The sequence below is a fragment of the Nestor notabilis genome, unplaced genomic scaffold (genome assembly GCF_000696875.1).
Source record: "Nestor notabilis isolate BGI_N333 unplaced genomic scaffold, ASM69687v1 scaffold1195, whole genome shotgun sequence".
In the NCBI taxonomy this organism is placed as follows: Eukaryota; Metazoa; Chordata; class Aves; order Psittaciformes; family Psittacidae; genus Nestor; species Nestor notabilis.
Window position 1 is genome coordinate 13702 of NW_009927632.1, and position 27690 is coordinate 41391.

At 41.1% G+C, this 27690-nt stretch overlaps 1 protein-coding gene across 1 annotated transcript; it reads right to left on the minus strand.

Moving 5' to 3' along the window:
- Positions 1-245: 245 nt before the first annotated feature.
- On the minus strand, positions 246-27425 carry MTTP (microsomal triglyceride transfer protein). The gene is made up of 18 exons (XM_010014124.1): positions 27311-27425; positions 22388-22575; positions 21678-21821; positions 19364-19471; positions 18488-18604; positions 17115-17254; positions 16129-16279; positions 12552-12709; positions 11481-11649; positions 10793-10900; positions 9604-9813; positions 8378-8589; positions 7868-7965; positions 7645-7766; positions 6686-6913; positions 1757-1881; positions 1265-1435; positions 246-414 (listed from the first exon to the last, which is right to left on the minus strand). Exons 1-18 carry the CDS (start codon positions 27369-27371, stop codon positions 246-248), a joined length of 2679 nt encoding a protein of 892 aa, XP_010012426.1. The 5' UTR covers positions 27372-27425.
- Positions 27426-27690: the final 265 nt, after the last annotated feature.

The window sequence follows — 27690 nt, forward strand, 5'->3', positions numbered from 1 at the left end:
TGGAATACTACCAAATTGGTCTTTACTTGCCTTTGCTATCTTTTTTTTTACAAAAGTCTTAAATATAGGTTAACATGTAAACAAACTGCACACACTGAGAGTTTGATCCTGGCCTGTTGAAATTCCCATTCAAAATTTCCATTAGCTGCGGTGGTGCAAGATCAAGCTCCAAGTTAGTACGGTACATACAAGCCGAAGTCATTGAGGGAGCTACGGCTGCAGGAAAGCAAAATCATGTGCTCGTTTCAAAACCAGTTGCTGGAGGAATCAGACTTGGCGCCAATGACCTTCCTGCACATGTTGGAGTTCTCCTGATGGAGAGGGTACTCATTACCTGCCAATGGTTCTGCCTTCCCTCTCCTTGCAGTGTACCGCCTGCCCGATGGTAGACTTTCATACTTAGTCACGTAACTCCTGTGAAGGCACAAAATGATTGGTCTGGCATTAACAAATACATGCAAAACCTGTACCCTGTAGGTGATGCTAGAGAGAAACATTTTACAAACAGATGAGATTACACTTCTACCATGTGTAGGTGTGATCAGAAGGTGGTGTAGTATCTGCAAAATAGCAGATACTGTTTTCTGAGGATTTCCTGGAGATGCGTGAGTTCTTTAATTCCTCTCAGGCTTACCACCTTTTGGATCAGAAAAGCCTGAACGGAAATTTGGCACAGGCTCTGCAAATGTTATTGCCCTTAGGTCTTAGCAAATATGGATTAGGAGGAAGTAGTAAACCCACTTTCTCACATGTCAATACAATTGCCACTCTTCGGCTACTGGAAAGCATCTTTTTTATCTTATTGTGCAGTCGTTTAGCTTTCAGGTAAGTTGGTACCTTAATAAAATATGATAGAACATGACAGTTGCAAGAGCTCAGTACACCAGGTACATTTGTTGATGCTGGTAAATAGCAGATGATGAAGAAAACTTTCCACTTCAGCTAATTTATGGCTATACACTTCACCTCTCACCAGTGTAATAGAGAACTACTGCTGGCAAAGTTCCAGGTCATCATCAGAACTGATCATACTTGAGGGGTACACTGTGATACTCAAAAAGGTCCTTTCTGAATCTCAGGGGTTAAAGACAGGGGAGAATGGGTTAGGAGAGAGGCTGATGAATGTAACAGCCTACACTGCATCTGACTGTGCTAGGCTGAAATTTGGCCTCTGTTAATCTCTTGTGACTGAGAACACCACAAGTTCCTGATCCAGCAGCTGGCTGGAAGGACACCTCAGAAATTGCGTGCTCTTAGTTCTTACCTGCATGGAGAATCGACTCTGTCCATCTGCATACAGACTAAAAATGGGTACTGCGAAAACTGCACCGTAGAGATGAAGTCTAATGTCGTTTCTACTTCGAACGTGGTTTCCATGCCAGTTTTTACAAAGAAGGAGTCCACCTCGGTGTTACCAGCTATAAACATGGCTACCCTGCAAATAAATTCAGGCATTGCAATTAGTTCAAACCACATTAAGAAAGAGGAAATTAAATTGCAAACAGTCCTACCATCCATGCATGAAAAGTGAAGAAAGGAGCCTGTTCTTCAGGTGAAGAGATATAATTTAGATGAGACCAGTGGGAACCGGTATTACCCAGATGGAAAGAGAAAGATAAGTACAAATGTTCTCCCATGCCCATAACTTATTTCATTTTAACTCATTTGCAAGGTCTTTTATATTTAAATTATTCTCATTTGGACTACTGGAGCTCAGGAGCCTCTGCAGCTATAGTGCATGGTGGGAGTATCTCACCGGTTCTTGATGTTGGTTTTGGATTCCCTGTACCACAGGCTGAACTCCATCCCTCCTGAGATGTCGATGGCCAGGCCACCCAGGAACTCTGCGCTGGCCCTTGGCCCAGACTGCAGCTGGATCTCCTAGAGCCATCAGAAAGCACAGGTAACTCCCGTTACTGACTGCAGACCTCAGTGGTTTCCTTATTCCCTTGTGTACTGCCATCATTTTGCAGGAACAAAAAGGAATAGAGGGTTTTTCTGAAAGGGTGGACAAAACACCCCTGATGTACATCACTCCGTAGAAATTGGGATGAAGCTAAGGCAAGGTGCCTTGCATCCTTTCCCTCTCCACTGTATGCCAGTTGGCATCATTTCTGCAATGAGTATCAATGCAAGGGGTATCATGGCCTCTGTCTCCAAGAGCTACTACGCAAGCCTCACAGAGGCTCTGCTGGCAGTCCAGCTAAATCAGATTAAACTCACTGCAGCAATGGTGCGGTGCAGTGTAACCTCTTCAGCACACCTGAAGGCAGCCCCATACTGGTGGTAGGATACACAGCGCTGCAAGCAGTCATGCAGTGTGTAGCGGCTCTGAACCCACCATATGGCAGGAACATGTCTGCAGTGATCAAACCCATAAACTAATGTGCCTTAATTGCTACTATGGATTTGCTTTTAATGCGTTTTCAATCAATGATCAAGTGGACTCATGGCTACCTGAAACCTCTATGGCCAGACTGGAAACTCATCACGTGGAGTCTATTTCGGAAGTGATAATATAGCTCAGGGTCATGGCAGCTCATTACTTTTAAATTTTGATACCCAGCCAAGATTTTAAGGTTCACTGAGCCTGGCAATCAAACTCACTTTATACAGTTGTCCCGCTTCCCTAAGAACTAGTGGATTCATTCACTGTTTTAAAAGAACGATTAATTTGGGAAAAGTTTATTTTGATCATGTTCCTTACATACAGGACACCCAGCTGTCTCCCAGTTGGTTTCTCTTCTCCCCCTGGGTTTCTGTGCCTGTGGTATTCTCAGCACCTGTAATCTTGGCAGCATTTGTGGGACATGTGAATACCCAATTTTCTCCCCCTTCCTCATGTCCAGGCACTTTGAAAGTTTCTCTTGTCAGGTATTCAGTAACCCAGTGGTTCCAGCTAATGTTGTCCCAAGATTTAAGAAAGAAGCAAGCAGAGACAGTCTGTCTTCCTAATCCCTAAAGCAAGGAGCAACATCTAGGAAGGATTTTATTCAGAGCATTAAAGTTTTCCTGCCATAATCAAGGACTTGGGTGATTATGGTGCCTGTATATGGCTACTTCACTTTTTAGGGTAAATAAACAATCTCTGGAACAATGTCCTTTGCAGAACCAACTTGGCGCTTAGTTGCTGCTGAAGCGGGCTTCAGATTTAATGTAAGAATGAAGTGGGCTGTCTGTGGCTTATAAATCCAGTGTGCCCCCAGCACGTGTGGTCATACTGTGCTCTGATTTCTTATTTTCACCCAAGTAAAAATCATGGCTTGGAATTCTGGCCTTCCTGAAGTCAAAGGGAGTTTTTGTACTGACTGCAATGGGGCAAGGAATACTTTCCCTGTCGGTCTCTTTAGACGTGGAGGTAAAGCTTGTTTTACTTTATTTGACTTCGCTTTTAATTGGGACTGAATAGGAGGGTAGCTGTTAATGAGCGAGGAGGTAACAGTATACAGTCTGGCAGAGACATATATACACAACCAGAGGAGCAGCTATTTTTAGATGCATTGTCAAATTGCACCTAAAAATATTAGAGTAGGATTGGTTTGCAATGGCTGCACAGTTAAAGGCTTTAAAGGCTACCTTGAATTAAGTCAGTTTTGTCACTGAAACCAGCAGAGAAGTGAAGGAGCACTTGTCCTGTGTTTTACCAGCTCATCTACTACCTTATTTGGAGCGCAGTCCTATCCTTTGCCTCATGTGCAAATACAATCCAGGCTGATGGGAGGTGTAAATCACAGCAACCAGGAACAGTATTCTCCTTTCCCTTCCTATTTTAAGCTTTGTATCATTTGCAGAGGAAAATGGGATCTGAAAGATCAGAACTGGTAGTTTGTCACTGTGTAAACTGCTGAAATGTGCTATGTTTCAACAAAAGAAGTTTGTTTACGCACTGCACTGACAGTGCTACTGTAATGCAATGCAGAGATGGCTGAAACAGGAACTTCTTTGGGAACTGGCTATCTTCCACTGGGGTCTGGCTTTCAAATGGATTCTCTGACCTATTAATACAGTATTTAATTTCTCTGTGCTTCTAGCAGGTGTGTTGCCTAGGAGAAATATTAACACTACTGAACTTTAATGCACTTAGGAGTCTCAAAAACAGTTTTATGAGAGCTGTTTATAGAGGGAATTATAGAGGGGGAATGATAACTTCTGGATGGTTATTCTTAGCCCTCAGAGAACTCTGTGAGAACTGGCAATAGCTGCAAAATGCACTCTGACTTCAATTTGTGGAGTTATATAAGAAAAGATGTTATAGATGGTGGCAGGAGCATAAGCTTTAAAAGCGATATTATTAACTTGGAAATCACTTCTCCAAAATGTGCCTATTGTGATTACTGCAGTTGTAGAGTTAATAACTGGGGTAAGAAAATTGGGGGTGGGGAGGATGAGTTACTTGATAGATTCGGCAGCACTTTAAGTACAACTCAGTTTTGGTCTTTCTGTGCAAAATGATTCTTATGAACATTCTTATAGGGGAGCAGAATTTTTCTAATATTTAAAAATAACTTTTCTCAAAATCAGGCTGCACTAGTGCAAAACTTTCAACACAAATATTACACAGGGTTTTTTCTGAAAATTCACTTCCCCTGTTTTGAAGTTCCAGTCTTGGCTTCCAACACATCCTTTTGTTGTTTGATCTCAACTGCATTGTTTGTATCTTATGTTTGGGTTTTGCCTGTTCTGAAATCACTGCAGCAAACTGTGGCACACTGAGTTTTGGTATCATAGAATGGGTGCTGTTGCCCATGCCTGGTTTTCTTCTTTGAAAGAAGATAAATCCATGTTTGGCTTGGTTGTCTACAGTGTGAATTTGTGAAGGGCCTTATGTTCAGGGCAATGTCCATGCTGGCCAGGGAGAGTGGAGGTAGTACTCAGCTATCAAGAAGCTAGATTAATTATGACTCTCTTGCACTGTTTTTCCTCAGTTACAGTGTTACACCATTCACACTTCCATTCTGACAGCATTTTCTGGTACAGCTGTAATCACAGTTCAACTGTAGGTTGGCAGTGAGGGCACTTATAATGAAGCTTAACTGTGTTATGTGGAAGTGCCCAAACCATGTTGATGTTGCCTGGAACCTATCTGTAACAGCATTCCTAGGAAGATGTGCTGTGTTTAAAATGCAGTTTATCCTGAAGCTGTGTTCAACAGCACTTTTTAAGTATTTTTTGTCTTTGTGGGGTGTAGAGGTAAGAACGAGTGCCTTTTTGGTTGTGAACACACACTTTCAGTTGTGTCCACTGCTTGAGTCCCAAAGAGCTTAGGCAGCAAGTGTGATAGTGGCAACCAAAGAGAGAAAGCAGATGGGATCCCACCTCACCATACTGCTGCCCAGGCTTCCAGAGAGTCAGTGACTGACCGAAAATGTTACACCCTGGTGTTGTTAAAAATGGCATGCAATCCCACCCCTGGCATGCCCCAGACTTCTGTGGGGTTCTCTAAAGATGAGGATTGGAGAATCTGCTGGCTGGCAGAGCTCTCAGGATGCCCAGCCATCTGATTCAGCCCAGGTATGTATGGAGCTTGGTGCATGCACAGCAGTTGGAAATATTTAGTTCTGTAAACACCATGCTCATATGCTTAGGACTGGACATGATTATCTTTCTCACCTCTGCAACCTGTTTGTTAAATAGGTCATGGTAAAGCTTTTGCCCATAGTATGTGTGTGAACCGTAGAGCATTGTTGGAATGAACTCTAGTTAGCCAATTTGTGCGCTACATGGAAAGCCCTCTAGACTTGTAATACCGTTATAAAGGGGCTGAGCTGCATTCAGGATGGGGGAAGCTGTCATGTGCAGGGCGTATTTCTGTGTCATTTGAATCAGAATGGATTTTCTCATCATCTGCTTTTGGCATTTTCTTTTGTCAAGAATTAAAGGGGAAAAGCAAAAAGTAAGTTTGAGTGCAGATGATTCATGAGCTGAGTGCTGCTCATGGTTAAATCCACAGGTTCTAAGGAGATCCCTGTTTGGGGATATTTTTTCAGCAAAAGTATCAAGCCAAATCCTGACTCTGTACTTTCAGAGAGATGTCTAGATTTTTGTCCTCCAATAATACATTATATAGCTGGTTACATTCATATATGAGTCTATATTTAAGCATAAAATGAACAGATTATTTGGCATAACAGTTGTGGAAAAGCTATGTAATCCTCATTTTAATTCCTTGTTTTGCCTAGCAATAAGGTTAAGGACGTCTTAGCATTGTTCTTTGAAGGTTAGTTATCTAAGAAAGTTTGAGTACCAGTGTTTCATTCACTCCATACCTAACAGTTATTGCCTAATTGGATGTAAAGTCTCTGGACCACTTGTGAAGAGAAACTTTAGGTGGCCACTTGGGACAATACTGTATTACAAGAAACTGTGGGAGGTGAGGCCACAGCTGATAGCAATGAATTTTCTACAGGAAACTCAGTTGGATTCACTTTTATTCAGTGTTACTTTGTTTTCTAAAACAATACGTGTTCTCACCTCTGCTCTAGATTGCTTTTCATGTAATTTCACTCTGTTTTTTAATACCTGTGACTTTCCTACTGCTTCCATGGTAAAAGAAGCCCATGTAACATTGATCAGGTATATCAGCATTAAAAAGAAAGAAAATATGATGTCCCACAATAATGGTTTGTGGGAGGGAGCATCCGTGCTTAAGAGACAGAAAAAGAAGCAAACAGTGTGCTGTTAGTACCTGTGAGTAGTCTGTCAGGAGGATAAGTCCTTTCACCACGTTAATGAGATCTCCAGTTGCTGAGAACATTTTAGACATTAAATCACCATACCCTTGGAAAAATGTAACTGGCCTGAGTTGGACATCAAACAGAATGGCTGACATGCCAGCATAGGAGTCCAGGTTTTCCTCGCCTTCATCAGGAGTTGCAGCTATTATGGACTCCAGACCTTGAGCTTCAATCACCACCTTAGAAGCAATAGTGATAGATAATCAGTGAAAAAACTCTGCCCAACCCAAGCTGTTAACAACCTTGTACATTTTCTTGATGTCTAAGAGCCTGATTCAATTTTATGTAGTTGCAGATGAAAAAGAGTGAGGTTAAGACTTAAAGAAACTAAGAAAAGCAGCTAGAAAAATGGAAAATTAAGTAATCTCATGGCATGATTCTTCCCTTCAGGTGCAGGCAGAAGCTGCCCACATGCAGATCACAACCTTGAGCCTACTTTCAAACAGATTTTCCTTTATCCTTATGACTGTTTTCCACAGACAGCTGGGAGGAAAACCCAAAGATGTTCCACTGCACAATTTTTGTAGAGGATTATAATATTGGAGATACTTGCCAACACTAAGAAGAGTTCAGAACAGAGGCATCACATTTAAATCTCCAAATCGTGCATTTGACCTACTCCTTGTATTTCTGCTCTATGTTATACCCAAACAAACTCATAAAGCTTTTACTGATTATATCAGGCAAATAGTATAGGCTTTAACTAGAGACAGAACTTGATACATGATACAGAACAAAACACCTTTTTGGTTAGGGCAAACATGTGCCTCATTGGCTGTTGTTTCTTTTTCCCGTTACTGGTTTGTTCTCTGCCAAGTGCAGCAAACTTAAGCATCAGCTGAATCAATTTTGAAGCTGTAAGAAGAGGACCACATACTGGCAGAGTTTTCATGTACAGTGTGGCAGTTACCTGGATGGCATGAAGTTCAGCATTTCTATCAAAAATTCGGATGTTCATGTTACTTCTCCTTAAAATGCCAGAGCCTGAATAAAGGATGTCAAGGCTGTATGTAGATGATACATCTGGACCACCTTAATTAAAAAAGGAAGAAGGCACCTGTGACTAAACTAGTGGATTAATCAAATGTTTGGGAATACGAGCAGGGTTAAAAGGCAGTTTCATGGTTACATACGTATAATATAGCCAGAGTAGGCAGAGGAAGAGCCCGTCTTGGAGAAGCGATCATAGTTATGAGCACGCATGTCCTTCAGAACTTGCCGAACTGTTTTGCTGTGGTATTTCAAAACAAACAAATGAACAAAAACACAGAGACACAAAAATGTTACAGTACCAAATGTATTCCTGTTCTGTAGAAATACCAAATTGGAGAAAAGCTGAATTTCCCAGTAGGAAAGAAGGTCTTCAGAACCCTCACATCGTCACACTAAAAATCTGCCCTAACCCAGAGTCTCTTTTCTAACTGAGGTACTCCCTGCAGTCATAGGTAGAAAGGCAAGCAAAGATCTTCCTTGAAAATTAATAGTGTTGAGAAAAAGAGATAATTTGATCATTTTCATCAGTGCTGTGATGTTTAGAATTTTCTGTTTCACTGGTTCTTAACATATAAAAGCAAGAGCCCCACTGAAAGAATTAAGACCAACAGATGTCAGAGTTGAATTTATTTATACTGAACTTAATGTACCTTGAAGGCATTTCAAAGTGAAGTATATCTTGGATCATGGAGAGCATGTACTTGTTCATTTCTGGAGGCAGTTCACCAATAGAGAGCAGGATGTTTTTCACTTCCATGTAGGATGGGTTACTGTTTAAGATGATAGCAGCTGCAGTGGTTCGCACTGTCTTTTCATGGACTCTGCGATTCTGGTGGTATATCCTGTTCATTGTTTCTTTCACCTGGTCAGGAAACAGATTATTCAGTCAGTGCTCACACAGATGACTGAGCAAAGTACTGACTGGAATCTCGTTTATAATGTCACCTTAAGCTAGCTCCATAGCTAAGGCTAATACTTAAGGATATATTTTCAGCACCCTGTGTTTTCATGGTTCTTTTGTAACGTAAGAGCCTTGTAGTTCAGTGACCACATGGGCAAGTAGGGCATTTGTTATGTTCACTCACTGATTTTCACAGCAGGGCTGTAAACAAGCAGAAGCACTAATATTAAAATCCTGTAGCAGTGGTAAGACCAAGAGAGAGATTTCCTTGACTGTTAAGGGACTATGTACTTCAAAAAAATGAAGAATCTTGCAATATTCATTTTCTAGATAGTGCCTGTGAAGGCCTCATGTCCTTGAGAAGTCATGACAAATCTTTGTTACAGATAAGTCCATAGAAAGCCATGTAACCCCACTGACAGAACAGCCTCTGGCATATTCACTGCAGAGCAGCACCCTGACAACCTCAGTCACAGCTGCCAGCAGTAGTTATGGAATGGGGTGCAGGGTAATGCTGCAGAGGCAGGACCCCATGTTCCACTATTTCTTCCCTTGCTATTGGAGGCTGCAAGGTAAGATACAGCTATTTTACTCTTTTCTTACCTCATGCTTTCTGCCTGGTTATGCAGGTGCCCAAATGTTCCTAATGTCTCCTGTACATCACAGAGGAGGCGGTGCTCTTGTGAAAGGAGAACAGTTCTCCCTGCAGACTGCCTGCCACCTTCGATGGCTGTGTGTGGCTCTGGAACCAAAGGCTGAATAGCACTGGCAGACTGGGAGCTGGGATTTGGCAACCAGGAATGTATTAGAGTTTTCTGGCTGGAACTAGAGGCAAACTAAGAAATAATTTCCTGGGGGTAAAAGTAAAACGTGGGGCATCTTTAGAAAGAGTGGGGCTGACAAATGAACTCTGTTTATATTTTATGTTTAATCCAGTCTCTTGCACTTCTTTTCTTGGGCAGTATATTTTCTTACCTCTTTGGTGAGAAAGGAAGGATCATATCTCTGCAAGGCAGTGGCAGCAAGATTGCCGATAGGCCCTTCTGACTCAGTATACTTCAGAAGCAGTGGAATTGCTTCGGGAAGGAGTGCATTCTTCAGTGCCAGCAGGTACATCCTCACATTGTCATCTTTCTTAGCCTTCTCCAGTCTACTGAGAATCAGCCTTTTGGCCTCTACAACAGCCTAAAGAAAGCCAACAGCATGTTTAAATGGTGATCACAAACCTTCCTTTTTCCCTTGCAGATGTAGGAGGAGCAGGGCTGGGTTCTAGCATGTTTAGGTTCAAAGCACCATTGCACAGAGTTTGCAGACTGTATGAGGATGGCTTCCTTCAGCATAAACAAAGTGATTATAGCCACAGTGACACCTGGTCTATAGGTTTATCATTTGCTAGCTGCTCCTCCCCTGATTCAGGTCTTACTTGTGAGGTCAACATGTCCCCCCAAAAAAAGGCAAGAGAAGTGTTCATTAGTGCTTCATAACATAATGTCACAAGAACACTTGGCAGCAAATACTTGGCATAAGAACAGGAGAAGGAAAAAGGGACTCCCAAGAGTCATTCAGATGCTCTGTGTCTTTCCAGTGGTGTGCTGCAATCCCAAACAGCACAGGTAGCAGTGCCCTGTCTGATCACCAGCATCTACTCAGTCCATGGTCAAGATTACAGCCTTCCTCCTCTGTTGTTCAATGCATATTCGGGGTAGAGCTGAGTACTTGAACCAATGATTTTTCTTCACAGAGCTGAAATAACCCAGGTGATTGCAAATATTAAAGAGGTCCTGAGTTTGCCAGTGTTTCTCTGAGGACATGCAAAGGTTTTGGACAAGGAAGCAAAAGTACTGCTTCCACTGACAGGCTAGGCAGTGAGAAAAAGTTCTGTCAAGCGAGGCAAACTGGGAGAAATGGGAAGACACCAGATTAAAGCCTAAAGCTGACAAAATCAGTGTCATTAAAAAAAAAACAAAAAACAAAAAACAAACCCCAAAACAAACAAACAAACCCCAAACCCTCTGTCTGTCAAACATAGGATTTTATGGGCTTATTTTAAAACAGCGGGGAATACGCTTCCTGTGTCTCTCATGCTTTCCCAGTAACATCAGCAGGGATCATTCACATGTGTTGCAGACCAGAATTTGGCCAGCTGTGATCAGCAGATACTCACTGGCAGCTTGCAGCCTTCTCTGTCACACAGCTTTCTGATGAGCGCTCCCATGACAATGACAAGAGTTTCTCTGATTTCTTCATTTGCGATATCCTCCTTGAACTTTGCCTGTTACGCAAAAGCAATGCTGTTAGTCTCCCTGAATATGACGAACCACAGTTTGTAGTGGGCTGAATGCCCTCCCACGTTTCCTGTGAACATCAGTGCACTGCAAAGGCAGTGATGACCGCAAGGGCCTGGGCTCAGGCTAAGCAGAGCGCTGCTCTATCATTACATAAAATAACTGACGGCCATTTTCTTCGTGAGTTACATTCAGTGTCCCAAATAGTAGATTCCTTTTGAAGCAATGTTTTAAAAAAGAAATAAAGAGTATTAAATGGTTACAGAACTTTGATAAGGCAACAATCAAACAATCCTCAAATAATTGTGCTAACAGCCAGAATCATGTTTGCTTTCCGAGTAGTAAATATTGATAACATTTTACAGAGTAAATAGACTTTCAGTCTGGACCTATGAATTTTTGTTGTTTCCAGGCTGTATGCTGCTGGCACACTTAAAGGTAACTCTGGAAGGCATAAGGAAAGGAAAACTGGAAACAGGAACAGTCATTTCTTCTTCCCATCCCCTTTGACAGGGATAAGGCACAAGAGTATAAACTGCATTGTGTCTGGTTTATCCTTTGACTTACAGTTAAAGATTTCAGGAGCGTTTCACTGGGGTGAGAAGCAAATCCACAGGCATACAGGAATCGCTCCTGCAGGAGAGAAGTGCTTTCATCCTTAAAGTCAAGAAACTCCAGTATGGCCTCCAGCGATGCTGCGGTCTGAGCAGAGGTTATGGCATCCACTACCTGCGGGCTACAAAGAAGTGGAAATGAAGATATCATTGTAAAGAGCTAGAGAATACTGAAAAGACTTTGCTGCGTATAGAAAGAAAGAAGCTAATGTGCTGAAAGATCTCTTTAGTGCAGGTAAGAGACAGAATTTTTTACTCTTGGAAAAAAGCTGTGTCCCTGAATTCTTCCTCCTCAAAATGGTAGATGTACTCCAGAAATTATTCACATACATGGATAATAATATTTGAATGTATGCAAAAATGGGACAAAGGAAGTATTAAAACCCCCAGAACTATCCAGAGAGTCTTAAAGTTTACAGGACAAGGTTGTAAATGGAAAAAAGTGTTTATTTCTACATACACAGTGACTACTAGAGAACAGGCTTCTACACTATCTGAGTTACTCTCAGGTTTATCTCTGTTATTAACACCTGCTGTAATTTGTTTGAAAGATACTGACTGTATGGTGGGATACTCGGAAATGCTTTCCAACCCCCCATACTAGGTGTGCATGCTGTTCACACCCAAACTCTAATATTAGGACAGTAACCAGACATGAACTACTTGGCTGTATTTCCATTTGAGGGAAACAAATGGGCAAGTCAAGAACAAGTTATAGAGTGCTTCAGTCAAGCAGTCAGGATGAGAACCTTTGAGTAAGCTACTAAGTGTGTTTGCCATCTTCTACAGATACAATCAACATATACAAATATTGTACCTGTAGATGTTTGCAGCACATTGTTCATATTACACCACAAGAACAAGCACAGCTTAAGAAAAAAATCCTTTTCCTGTAGACAATACTGAATACTGGTTTTGCATTGCTAGGACATCACCAGTAGAACTGAATCTCTTTGCATGCAGTTTGTCCTTCTGCAGTTTTAAGTAACTTAAACCTTTTGAAAGCTTGCTCATAATGACTTACAGAAGTTCTTTCTTTTCACTTCTAATAACCTGCAGTATCTCCTCTTTCGTAGCTTTTCTGATGTTCTGAATGAAGGACAAAAAGCTTTTTGCTGCTTCAGCTTTGGAGAGTTTTTCAGGATACATTTGCTCTCTGATACTCTTCCAGTGTTCAGAAAGCTGCAAAATAATTCACATTATGTCAAGTTTCTTAGATTGTGGTTTCAGTTCTTAAAATCAGACTTACCAGATGCAGATATGTGGGCCAGCTGTTGCTCAAATTAGCTGAAATCCGATAGATGGCTCATCCTTTACTAAGTATTATTTGATTTATGATATCTCAGCACAAATATTTTTGAAACCTTTCTATAGCTTTCACTCTTCCAACACTTTAGTATTTTCCTGATAATGTACATTGCCTTAAATGCAACTTATTTTAGAACGAAACCTGATTATTTATACTGCAACTGCAAATAAGGTGAATTCTCTTCTCTTGAAAATTTACTTTGCTTTCTGATGAATATAGTGTTTACCTTCCATTCCCATTTTCTCCTACATAATGTTTTTTAAATTGGGAGATGCACAATCCCCAATTCACAAAGTAATCATATTTTCTTAGAAGATGGTAATTTTTTAAGTGGTTACTGTGGAACAGGAATAAATGTCCCATAAGTAATTTCCATTTTTTATTCATAAACTTGCATAAGACAGGGAGAGATTTGTGGTTATTATGCAAAATGATAGGTAAGATGGTATTAGAACAGGTCTTGGCCTCTTGACATGTTGCTGCTATATTTATTCCACGCATCACATTTTTGACCTGAATGAGCCAACATGGTACCAATGCACCTCTATCTGTCCTTCCAGATACACTCCCATAAGAATCCAGTGCAGGTATTTTGACCTTTCCTCTCTCACTTGCCTTTGCCTCTGTTATCTCAAATTATTGAGAACATTCCTTGGTGAAAACTCAGCTGTTCTTTGCAGCAGTTTTTACTGCAGTTTTCCCAAGTGGTAAATATCACTAACACCCATTTGACCTTTACTAAAATACTTCCTTTCTTCAAGGGTTTTGTATTAGGCAATAGCACTTGAACCTGCCCGCAAATAGAAGTATCATTCAGCAGTACAGAGTGCAACTTCCATCAACTGTAACAAACAATACTTAGGCAACAATGATTGAGACATAGGATATTTCCTGAGGATTAATGACCAGCTGGGAGGAGCTCGCGTTCTGAGGCACAGATGGGTCTGTTAACCTCAAATGGTGATTAGTACTTCGCACCAAGGTCAGCGTGGCTATTATAAGCTGAAATTGGATAAACGTATGGGGGGGCATTTTCTATTCCCTCTGTTGAAATTGCACCATAGCACAGCAAAAAATCTGTCACCTCATTGATCCTGATTGCCTCCTTTGCAGAGCCCAGCTGTGCAGGCAGCTCTCAGTCAGCTTAGCCCATACCCTAGAGACACCAAGCTGGAGATGTGAGCTGAAGCCATCTCAAGCAAAAAAGAGTGAAGGTCAAGTCTTCCTCTTGGGGAGGGGTGCTCTAGCCATTCAACTGCCACAAGGAGCAGCAGCCATCTCCTGTAGTGACCATGACTTAAAAAAACAGCATTCACAACTGACTTTTGCAAGGGGCCTCTTTCTGATGATGTGAATGTCAGGCAGTGTGGATTGAATACCCCAAGGATTCAGGGACAGATGTATTCACTTCCACATGGGAACTTGTCCGAGCTCGGGTGCAAATCTCTTTCTCTGACAGAGAGATCAGACCAGAGGTCTCGAGGACACTCTAGGAAAATTGAAGCCAAACCAAGAGGTCCTAAACTGAGCAGGAGCTGGTTTTGAGTGTCAGTACTGGACAACTGCTTTACCAACCTAGAAAGGTTGGCTGCACAAGTCAGAACAAACCCACCTTATTTTCAGAAGCGGCAAGCATCTGTTCTTGTAGGAACCAGAAGCATAAAAAAATGTAAGAACTATGGTCTCTCCTGAAAAGAACACTCTTTATAATGTCTAAACACAGAAATCTAGGCCTAAATTTAAATGTAAATGTTGGCCATAACCTCACATAAGCTAATGTTGCCATCCGTGAAGTGGGAACAGTAATGGTTATTTTACCAAATTCATAAAGATAGAGATAAGACCTGTTATGATTTTAAAAGGGTTTTGAAAACATAAAACTCTTGAGCATACCATGTCAGCATGGCATTAATATATACTATGATATATAAGTACCAAATGTTATGTTGCTGCTTTGGATACAGTGTTCTGTTTATAGACCCCATCTCTTCGTAGCAGCTACTGTAAAATACAGTAAGAAAGCAGGACTTCATTCTCATCGTGCCATTAGGTTTTTAATGGTATAGCTCAGTCCCCAGGCAGTGCTCTGGGATTATACCCTATGTTTGTTATCTTGGTCTGGAAATTATCTCTATAACTATAATGACAAACTCGGTTCCAAGTGACAAATTGGTCAGCACAAACCCCGATGGGCAGAGTCAGGGAAAAAGCACCTGTCTCTGCTCTTTTTAAGATCCCTTGATATTCCCTGCTCAGAACTGCTCCAGCACACATGCAGCATCATTTCTATTTCATTTCCCCAAACACATTTTTTATATTCTCTGCAGCTCAACAAGCATTAGACTACTTAAATAATTAGGGTGCAATGCTATTTCCAAAGAACTAACACAAGTTCCAATATGGTAAGGTATTTGTGCTCATAAGGGGTATCTCCAGATGATTAAAATTATGTGTGCTGAATAGAAGCCTTATCTTGCTTATCACAAACTGATAGAGAATAATAATCTCTAAATTAATGTTCCCATTCACTGCTAAATTCATTCCACAATATCATTAAAACTGTTTGCTAACAATCACTGTAGCGATTTATATTAGTTATGATGAATAGCATCAGTAAAACAGAAGATAATGCACTTACAGTATCAGGCTCTTAGTAGTCTTTAGATGTCTTAAATATAAAAAAACCCCAAGTTGTTGTTTGTTTGGGTTTTTTATCAGGGGAAAAATGAGAACACTATTGGACTTGCCAAGAACACTAAAGCCCTATTTCGTATTTATAAAATACCTATAAAGTCTTTTAAATAAAATACTTCCTTCAAGGTCAGGCAGTAAGAAGAGGCTAGATGTATTACCAACAAATAATTAGCCTGCCTAAGGAATGGCTAACTACCTTTAATTTCTAGGAGCAGTTCAGCTCCTCCATGACAAAATTGTTTCTAAACACTGGCCAACTATGTTAAAAGTAATTTCCCACTGTGTTACCCAGAGGAAAGTAGCTCCTGCTAACTCAAAGTCGGCAAAGATGAGATAAACCAAAAGGGTGTTGTATTTTCTAGTAGTCTTGAGAAATACTGCACTTAATCTTTGAAAGAAAGCAAAAAGGTTGGTACTTTTAGAGGTAGATCTTAAAATGCCTTTGTGTGGTGGAGCACTATTGCATCACTGCTGTGCTCCCCACTCTGGGGTGTATAGACCGGAGTGTTTGCTAGCAGACTGTTTGGACAGAAACTTCTTTCACGCTCATTCTGCTCAGCCAACCAACTTGACATCCAACAAGCTTGTGTTTACTTACTGAAGGACACTTTCTGCATTCGGATTTGACTGGCTCTGCTACTAGTGACACAGCAACGTAACTAGAGTCCAAGGTCTTGATAACACCCGCCACTTGCTTCCCAGCAATCAGTCCAGGCCCAGCTTCTACTGACTTCAGTTCCAGTCTCTGCCTATCCGTCCATACAGTGAAGACACCATTAGAGCAGAAATGCAGAAATCATGGCAAGATGAAACAAAAAACCCCTTCACAGACCAAAAATATACAACACAGACTTACTGAAGTTTTATCTTAAAATGGTTAGAACATGGCAAGTCTATGGCTTTTTTAAGGTAGCAGAAGTATCTGATACCAGCAGAATTACTGCTAGAGATATGTGGCATAAAATACCTAAATAACAGACTTTATAAGTATGGATTTATAACACCTGGTAAACAGCCATATACATTCTGAAACGTTTCATGTATTTGTTCACAAGAAGATCTGGAAAGTGAGAGTGTGAATATACACTTTTTTAATATCATAATACTAAGAAGATTCCTGAATCACTTCTCTTGCATGACTACCTCCAAATTTTCAGTGTGTTGGAGTGCGGAGCCTGACACAGATCTAGGTTTCACTGTTGTTTCCTTTTTATTCAGCAGATTTTGTTTTCTATACTTCTGAACTTTCACATACTAGAAATAAAGATCCATTGGAAGCATTTCTTAAGAAATGAGAGGGCATAGAAACAGAACACATGCAGAAGTAATGTCTTGCCTAAAATGTTTTGGCCAATTCCATCTGTTTTCATTCAATTTCTTATGAATGCCATTATTTCTTATTTTCAGTATGGTATAGCCCGTAATCAAAGTTGAACCTGTTACCATATGGATACAAAAGAGACCTAAATTTTTACCTACAGAGTTTACAGTTTTAGATCTTGATGCTGTAAGACCTGCATATATAACCTGAGTAGAACCACGACATCCTGCTATTATTAGTGACAGTCAAATTGCCCAACTTACTTTGACACTATTTTGGCACCTGTTTTTCGTTGAGAATTCAGAACCAAAGCATAATTTTCTTCTGCTTTAATGGATTTAAAGAAACTGTCTTCCAGCACATAAATTGTGGCAGATGTGGCTTTTGTACTGACATCTAAGATCTGAAAATAATGAAAACATAAACCAGGAAAAGGGCAGATCAGTAAACAACAGAATAGGAAAACAGCTCACAGTTCCAAATCAGGGCAAAACTTGAAATTCAATAGAGCCAAACGAGGAAGGTGCATGTGGGTTGACAATATCTCAAGCTAAGCCTATAAACCAGGTTCTCAAGAATTCCTTCTATAATAAGAAGCCACTCACTTCTGCACCATGTATTTCAAATTCAGTATATGCTGGGGAGGGAAAAAATGAAGGAGGTGAGGAAGTTATGGAGCAGGCTGCAACTAAGAAAATGCAGAGTATTGCATTTAGTTAAAAGTACACCTAAAATAAGATCAAAAGCTTTTCCAGGGAAATTTCTTGTAAATAAGATTGTCATGTTTAGACCCAGGAAGCAAAGCCTAGTTTGATCTGTTTGATCAAACATTGCTTGATCTGTTTGAAAACAAGGTGAAGTCTTTGTGGCAAGTGTGAAAATCAGGAATTCAGTCATAGTGTTAAAGCAGTTTATCAATAGAGCACATGCTACCTTCGTACTTCTCTGAGCTGAGAAAGGTCGGTTTCTGAAGCAGAGAATTTCAGTGCCTTCAGCACGTGTCCAGCTGGCACTCAGTAGTAACTGCTTAGAAAGGCATTTACTAGTAGTAGAGAGCCATCAAGGCCGTAGTAGGCCTTCAGTTACCTCTATGGCACATCTCCTGCATTACACCTGGGGATTAGGAAAACCTTTGACCTTCCAGACAAGCCTGAGTGGGCTCCCCTCAGAAGTCAGCATCTTGCCTGGTGTTTATTGTGTAGACTAAATACTGTGACTTACTTACCAGCTGGGACAAAGGTTACTCTTTTCACTATGACTGTGACTGTACCTAGTGTTTTCCCCCAAAGAAAAAAGAAGCCTCATATCAATTAAAACTTGAGTACAGTCAGGAAAAAGTGCCATAAATCTGCATAGAAACTAAAATATGTTATAGATGAGATAAAAAAAAAATCGTATGAATTTGTGTGCTCTACTTAATATTAGCTGAGCCAAGGTGTTTTACATACGAGGAGAATCCATTCCCTGTTCTCCTCATGAATACTACCTATGAAATTTGTATGAGTAATACTACAAAATGTACATGTAGAATTTGCTTTCTGTAATGCAAGAAAGAACTTTTGAGAAAATGAGCAATAGCTGCTAAAATACATTTTAAATAGGCAGAACAGATTTTATTTTGTTAAAGAAATCTTACCCTGTTGTGGCTGGTAAATCCTTGTTTTTCTATTTCACAGGAGTCCAGGTCTTTTATTTTAGTCACTTGATCTTGCCGCACATGGTAAGTAGTGTTGCACTTCCCAGATATGTCCACCTTGGAAAAAAAAGAGACAGATTATGACAATTTCTTGAATTTACCTTTTGGACCCCAGAGCACCTTCTAAAGATGAACCATTTTCTCCACTGTTGGAATTCTGTACGAGAGATGCCTCACTGTTTGAGTTTATTTATCAGTTTTGAAGGTATCAGTGTTTCTAACTACCTGCTTTGGATAGGCAGGGTAATTTTCGTTAGATGGCTATGAAGGTAAGCAACAATGTGCGCTTAAACTAAGAATTTAGGAAACGTCTGGCAGCTGGCACTATATTCATGGTTTTGGGTTAAATTCCAGCTTTGTTCATCTGGACAGATGTAGAAACTTAACAGTGTAAGGCAGGTTAAATGGATGTGGCTAAACCATTGTTAACTGTGTGTGGATACTCTGATTTAAAATGGCCTAATCCACTGAACTAAGCTTAGGAAATCAACTGACTTTAAACATCGTTGTTTGGGTTTTTTTATAGTGACCTGGTTTAAGTTGATTTATTACCAAATTCTGGTAAATTGATAAAAGAATTTGAAATCAACTGGATTTTCACCGATTCTTTATGTTAATTGCAGCAACTTGACTTGTGTCAGCAAATATTCAGAAGACTGTCTTTATGTTCCCAACCTCAAATGCAATCAAAGGGCTGATATCTCTCACAGTGCATTCCTTCTGAAGTTAGCGGGAGCCACAGGTCTGTCTTTCAGAACAGATTGGGCTCTGCCTGTTTCTCCAGTGATGATTATCTTGCCAGATTTAGCACCATACCTCATGGGCAGGACCAGAGTGCAGCTGTAGCTGGAAAAGGCTTGCCAGACCTCTTTTAATATTTTGAGTAAAAGCAGGTTCATTTTCATATGAGTAGAAGTTTTTGACCTGTAGGAATAAAACCCAAGTATATTACAAATTTGGTTAAATGAGAAAGTAATAGTGAGGATCCTCTCTAGAAAAACTCCCTTTACTTTTTTTTCCTGATCAGGAAGCTGAATTTGGACCTTTTGTGCTTATTTAAGCAAACTCCAGGGGTTACGGGACCTGTCAATAACAGTATAAACATATTTGGGGCTTCAGCTATCCCTAAGTACAGTTTCATTACAGTGAGCATCTTTCCTCCTGTTCATTAGAAAGAATTAAGAAGGGAAATGGGAAACTTCACATAGTTGCACAAGTGACTCATTTTTCTGCATACTTCAAATAATCTCTCCTCACAGGGGCACAATATCTGTTGCACTTTAGTCACAGATTACAAAAATCCAGAATGAATCATAAGTAAATTACAGTTAGAATGACTTAAATGATGTGTCAAACACATTACAACCTTTGTACTTCCATGGGTCACCTGTTGTGCTTGAACCTCTCCTCTACTAAGAAGACTTTGCACCTCCACTTTGCATTCAAGGTGCTTTAAAAGTGCTCTTTTTTTTTCAAGAGCTGTAAGTACAATCAGCATGCTATCTTGGGGCAACCCTGGAAAGTGAAATCACTGTGCCAGGGATGAAAGTATCATACCACAGAGAAATCATAACAGGAGTGTACAGATCCTGCTACCAGAGAAAAAGCCCTAGTTTTTAATACTGCATCTCAATTTTAGCATGTGAACTGCTTAGTGTATTAGAAGCAGATGTATTTTGACTGTGGTGTTCTGATACCTGTGTTCTCATTTAGGGATGAGTACAGTTGGGAGCCAGTGCTGTCCTGTTTTTTCCTTTGTTGTGTAAAACTGATGACAAGGTTGAGTCTGAAAGTTACAGAGCAGGCCTGACAGCAGCTGCAATTCAGTAGGCTGAGCTGGCAGCCAGGGTTATGTGCTCAGTGCCTATTTACAGCAGGAGGTAAAGACCCTGCGGGATAGGATGTCACAGCGCTCTGCTCTGCAGAATAAAAGAAGGAGTGTGACCTTCAACCTTCCTCCTTTTCTCACTGCTCCTCTACCCACGTCCCACCTGCCGAGAATTGCTTGGGCTGCAGGGGAGGAAGTGGGGCTGTTGGCCCGACGCAACAAGGACTGAGAGGGTGAAAGACCATGGACAGGAGGCAGGAGTAGCCACGGCAGCCATGGCCAGAGCAGTAGGCTAAGTGCTAGGGGACAAGTCAGCAGCTCCACAGGGAAAAAGAGGGGGAGATGGATTTACTTCTGAGTGAAACTGGGCAGAGTCCCAACTCACAGAGTTGAGCTCAACTCACAGAGTTGATCTGCAACTGAACACAGGGGGTCGAGCAGTGGAACAATGCTTTGGTGCTTTCTCGGGGCAAGCAACAAAACCCAGGCACACCCAGAGACACAACTGCTCACTGTCCCTTCTCTTCTGAATTTTGAAGAGAGTTTCCCAGTAGACGAACAACATGAAAAACCATCACTCTTTTAGCACCAAGCTCATTAACTCAGGACTGTTGAAACTACAGGTGACACTGAAGTAAATAATCAAGCCAGAGGTGGGAAAAGCTATCATGCTAAAATATTTGTTAAATTTTTATAGTGATTAATGCTGTTCCTCACAGACTCAGCATAACCTCCCTCATCACAAACTGTATTTCCTTTTCTTCCTTCACACCTTGGATAAAATCCTGGCCTCACTGGAGTCAACAGCACATATCTTACACAGCAACTGTGCATGTATCTATGTGTGTACCCACATATTTGTGGCCGTTTACTTCCATACTGTATGGTGTTCTCAATGCACAAGAGGCTTGGGCTGGAAGGGCCCCTTGTACAGGTGAATTACAGTCTATTCTAAACTGTTGTATTTCATTTGCTATGAGAGTGGTGAGACACTGGAACAGGTTACCCAGATAAGTCTGTGAATGCACCGTTCCTGGCACTGTTCAAGGCCAGGTTGGATGGGGCTTTGAGCAACCTGGTCTAGTGGGAGGTAGCTGTGCCCATGGCAGGTTGGAACCAGACGATCAAGGTCCCTTCCAACCCAAAACATTCTGTGATTCTATGATTCTACATAGAACGATAGGACACTATGGCATATTAAGAACACTGAAAGGATAGTTATTTGGTGAATTCTCCAAGCCTGTACAAAAAGGTTTGTCTCAGATTTCCTTAGGGATTGAATTTCCAAAGACAGGGTCTTACTTTCCCACGGACTAGCTCAAGAACTATAGGCCTCTGTAAAGCTTGCAGATATTCTTTCCCGATGATCTTCTCTGTGTTTTTTCCTTTGAAGATGTTTTTCTCAGCTGGACGTTCATTCACATTTTCAACTTGAACATCTCTTATCTAGCAAAGTAAAAGCAGAGAAAATTTGTGTAGAGAGCAGTCTAGCACTAGCCTGGGGTAGGTTGGATGAACAAAATCACCTAATACACCTTTTTTATTTTTCATTTCTGATTCTGATCATTAATACTCCATGATTACAGTGTCTATGTTTTCAAAGGAAACCAGCACTCACCACTGGGGAGATAACTGGCAGAAAAATTTACCATAAAGCTAAGTACCAAACCCAGTTTGTATTTAGCAAATGTCATGATTTTCAGCTATAATGAAGACTTCAGAGAACCTATTGTCCCTCAGTAGGTGCTTGCACACCAATTGTTTGAAGCTGCAGAAGCTGTATGAAGCCACTTCAAAATACAGGAGATACTCTGGTGTTCTGGTTTATGATGTTAGATATACTCTTGTGAGTCTTACTTTATAGGAATCAGCTTATCAAAGAAACTAGTTGCAGCTAATGAGACTAGAGAAGAATAAAATGTTTAGCTCATCTTCTGAAAATGAGTTCTTCAAGATTAGATTTATAGTTAGATAAATGGGCATGTTTTAAGTTGTCTGATGGCATTCATTACCGTAACTTTGACCAACTGGTCATCATCATTCTCAGGATTTCTCCATAAGAGATTGACATCCACACCAGAAGAAAGCCGGTATCCTGCACTCTTCTGCAGTGATGCTTTCACCTGATCAACATACACTTCAGTAGAGTAAGCAAATTTATATAGCTTGTCATTATTTAAGCTTGGTCCAGTAGTGTGCCCTGTTTGGAAAGCAAAAAAAACCCAGTGTTTTAGAATTGACTGACTCACATAATCTGTTATTTTTTCTAAGAAACAACTTTAGAAAAATGAAAAAATTAGTTGCCAACAAAAACTTTATGGGAACTTGCCACCCGTAATTACAGAGGCTTGTCCCACTGGAGCAGCTGGCGAGTTTCATGATTACATTGACACTAATCGCATATATTTAAGATAAGAATGTGCAGAAAATCCATTGTTCTCTCTCTACACTTCAATAATTAAAGAAAGTAGAATTTTTTACCTTGGATATGTTAGAGTTAGAATTGATCCATAATTATTTGCAACTCCAAATACTGTAACTAATCATGCAATCTGTGTGTTTATCAATTTGAGATGCACTAATGTAATATGTTGGAGCCAACAGAAATTGCTCTCTGCATCTATTGCACATTGCTGGGAATCTTTCCATTGAGCCTTACTTGGGGGTGACATGAATGTAATGAAGACATTGGGAAAAATTTTTTAGATTAAGTAATTAAGCCTTTATTCTTTAAACTAAATAATTGCCCCCTTAGCTGTGCCTCTGCTTTTAACTGATGTATTTTAAGGGATATAAAAGCCAAATTCTAGCATAAATGCAATTTGCATACACAATTTATGGTGCCATTTCCATCTGCATTAACAACAACTCAGACAGACTGTTCCCTAGGGATTTAGTTGCACTCTTATTACTGCAAATGAAATCTGTAGTATACAAATGACTTATATTTTTCCTTTATAAAACTGTTTACTACCACACTATTTCCTATCTTCTCTTTCTTTTGGCTCATGCACAGCCACGTGGGGAATATGTGGCACCAGTGTCACAACTCTCTAGCCATCCTCAGGAATTAAGACCATGCTGCTAAAATCTGTGTCTAAGGAAAATCTATTTCTTCTTGAATACCCTTCAAGTATTTTGTTGTGAAGGATATACATAGCGTCTCTTTTCCCTGCTTCTGAGGGCTTCCCTCTACTGTTGTGGATGGCTACAAAGGTCTCTTCCAGACATGAAAAACTGGTGAAGTCAGTAGAGGGAAGGGAAGGGAGGAGAGGCTGGCTGTACACAAAGTGCTCTTACGTCTGCAAAGCAAATACACATACAGTGACCTTAGGTGCTATCTGTAAGCAGCACAGCACTAGCCTCTCAGACCCCAGTGCTGAACCACTGAATCCATTGGGAATTTCTTCATGGAGTTCAGAAGGTACAGAGCAGAAATGACAACAGATTTAATCTAAGAAAAGCAAAGTGCTGTCCTCAGGGAGATGCATCTCGGTCTTATGACAAGAGCAGGGAAAAAATAAAATCTAACAAAACATCTCAAGACAAATTCTTAAGCATGCTGTAATGTAATCAGTGTGTTTAAAGTCCCTTGCAGAGAATCAGCAGGCTATCTTGATTTATGCCATGTCCCTCTGTGTTTTGTTTGACTCTGCTAAATAAATTACAAATCACTATATTGGTAAAAAGGAAAATCAAAGCCTTATTTCACTCTCAGAGTTTAAATACCAATTAGGTAGGTATAGTGCATAGTATAGTTCCATCATGGCTGGATGCATATATTCTGCAGTCCTCCAAGTGTCCCAAACCCCCTTTCTTAGGGTTTTGCTTGCTTCCTTTCCCTGTTCACTCAGATGTCATAGCAGCAGATTAAGGTCAGCTTTAAAGAACCTTTCCGTGAGGAAAACGGTCACCCCACTGTGTTTGGTCTGTAAGTTGCGTAAATTGGCAAAGCTACACCAAACTAAACTGACTTATGCTTTACTCCTGCTGGAGATGTGGCACAGCAAGTTTGGTAATCCCAGGGAGAGCAGCCTGTTTGCACGAGGTACAGCTCAAAGCTGTAACTATTGATTTTTTTTTGCAGGGAGGCTGAAGCATTAACATTGCCATGACAGGGCTCTTCTGGTTCTGCATGTCTTTTGTGTCTGCTTAAAACCAAAGTGATCAAGAGGTGTAAAACCCTTCCTTCAGTTTACTGTGAATTTCCTAACCCATTCCCCAATTCCTCTCACTCCGATCAGTTTTGAAGCCACAGTACCCTTGAGGGCAGAGGGTGCTCAGTGCTTTCCCAGAGGTGGCTGTGCCTTTCAGGGACACCCCTGGTTCCTTGCTGTACCTTGGAGCTGGTTGCCTCCTGGTTCAAAATGTCCTTCATTTGAAGCACAAATGGCAGTGCTAATGATTTAGGATCAGCTAAAGTTTTATGAATGCCACCCACTAGGTGCTTTCTGAACACAGAGGGTGACACAGTCCCATCTCAAGGTAAGAGGTGGGGGGAAAGCATATCCAAGAAAAATGATCTGGGAGCAGAGACACATGTGTCTTAGTAGTTAAGGTGGATGTTTGCGGTTTTGCTCCCTCTCTCTTTTCAGTTAAAAGCACCTTTCACCCATCCTCTTCCTTTTCCTGCACCTCAACCCATAGATCTTCTTTTCCATTTTCAAGAGTTCCTTCACCTTTCCTCCCTTTTAGCATTTGCTTGTCCCCACGCAGAAAAGAGCCACTCCCTCCCGAAGGAAGTAAATGAGCAAATGACACAGCAGCTTTTCGCAAATGTCATGGAAGAGATAAATAACTGCATATGATTTCTGGGAGTTAGGAGAATATTATGTTCTGAATGCTTTCACCATTTCATTTGTGGAAAACACTGCAGAAGCCAGGACAGAAGACACCTTTGGTTGCAAGACTGGTGTCACTGATGGAAAAGGGTGAGCCAGCAGTGGATCATGATAAGAGAAGCAGCAGGGATAAGGCAGTCCCAAGGAGTTAGCACTTACTCAAGTGCAAATGGGGAAGCCAAGAGAGACAATTGGATAACATGGTCCGTTTGAGAGGCAAGAGGGATACTGGTGGCTGAGGGGCAGAGACACAGTGTCACTTCCCAGAATCAGTATTCAAAACAGCATTACTAAATTTTCATACCATCTTTCATGAGGAAAACACCTGTACTACTTAAAACATTATATTCCTACACCTTTGATAGAAACTTGTCTTAAAAAAACCCCTGCCTTTAGAAGCTCTTTCCTTTGTCACTGGAATCCATGCTGCCTGTACAGCAATTGCCATTTCAGCTGATAGCAAACATCCCACTGACTGAGAAGGAAGGAGAGATGGACATAAGACTGCAATCAGCCATGCTCTCTTGGGGTTAGAAGTGCCTGCTTTCAAGGTGGAGTGCATAACACATAGTTTGACTAGTCAGGTTAAGTGTCTGTCATTAAGGGTAACATGCCAAGTCTATAATTAAATCGTGATACTGTATAATACAGAAGGTTACACTGCATGAGTAGAGACAGCTGTCAAGCCCTGTGCCTTTTATTAATACATATGGCATGCATAGCATGTGTGTTTCTAACTACTTGCTAGCTCTACCTTCATAAATTATATTTGCCACTGTTTCTGATACTGGATAGCTTTAAAAGCAAACCCCATCCGCTTCTTTGAAAATACTTTTAAAGTGGAACTGCAGTAAGAAAGTTTCATGTGCGCTGATCTAGCTGACTTGAAAAGAATATTCCTTCTATATTTCCAAAAGGCAGCATGGCCTGGTGGAAAGGTAAAACACTCACCCTAATCCCAGCTCTGTCACTGAGGCATTAGGGGCTGGGGCCAGTAAATTAGCTCTCAATCTTTCTGCACAAGAGTGAGAGAAGACCTGGCAGAGCTTAAGGGAGGACTAATTAATGAGAAAATCCTCGCTGGGTATCCTGGTGATGTGAAGTGACAAGGAAATACTACTTCACATCAAGAAGAAGCTGGGACAAGCAGATACCAGAAATATGGGACACCAGTATCTAGCCATAATCATTACACTTGGCATTACACTCATGGGTAGAGGAATTGCCTGCAAACTTCTCTGCTTCATAACTCCGATCATAATGGGGTATGGAGGTAGGAAGGGAAGCTGCTGCTGTGTGCTTACACTGATACAGTGTCCTGGATGCCCTGCAGGGAGCAGAGGGAGACACCCATGAGAGCACTTCTACAGCCTTTTTAATAGTTTAACCTAGGATGGCTCATGATGAGGACATACTCATTAAACCAAAAATTAGGTGTTGGCTCATGTCGTAAGGTTTCTGCTCCTCTAAATTTAATGTCAGGTTGTACACAAAGGGCCACTACTAAAGACACATTTCCTTGCTTCATACACTGCCACTGCTGAAGTGGGCAGTCTCCAGATTTCATACCCTTGACCTTTGTCAGGACACCTGAGTAAAGCCCTGCTCCCAGGGCTTGTGCAGACATCCAGGTTTTCATGGCTTATTGCAGAGCAAGCTTCCCATGAAATTAATGGGATGCTTGTTACTGACTTTAGTGGTAGCTGAGTCAACTGCTCAGAAGCTGAAACCTGGAGAGCCCTGAGCACTTCCTGGCTCTGCTCCACCAAAGCCCTTCTGTGTGTTTAACTTTTGAGTGTGTGAATAGTCTCTTTCAAGTTGGTGCCCCCACAGCATGTCCTGACTAAGCAAGGTCAAGATCCCCAGTCTCCTGGCTCACACTGTGGGCCCCATGCACCTGAAAACACTGACTCCTCCATCCCCTTTGCCGACATGAATGCCACAAGCACCTAAACCTTTTCAGTTACTAAATGAGTTTTGTATTACTCAAGGATGGATGAGTAAAGATGATATGCAGGTAAACATGACCTGCATATACACACTGGTTATGCCTTCACTGAGCCAAAAGCTGAATCAAGCCCGGTACAGACCTACCTTTAACAGAGGCTGAATAGGTGGAAATGATGCAAAGGAACAGCACGGTAAGAAGAATCATGCTGGACTTCCCTGAGCTCCTGACTGCAGCATGAAGTGTGAGAGCCTCCAAGAAGTGAGCTGCTGAGAGTGGAGGAGTGCTTGCTGAGAGAAACGCCAGGCTGGCCACACTGTTTATCTAGATGTAGTAAAGGTCAGATTCCAAATTCCACACTCAGGTACTAAGTTCATTAAAGGACTTCCAGTTAATTATTAAGAACTAAGGTAACTGGTGGTTTCTACCCCACTTTATCAATCGCCTCATTTTTGAATGCTGAGCCCACGCAGCCACATTTGTGAGTGGGAGAGCCCATCTCCAGTCCTGGCAGGACCAGATCTGT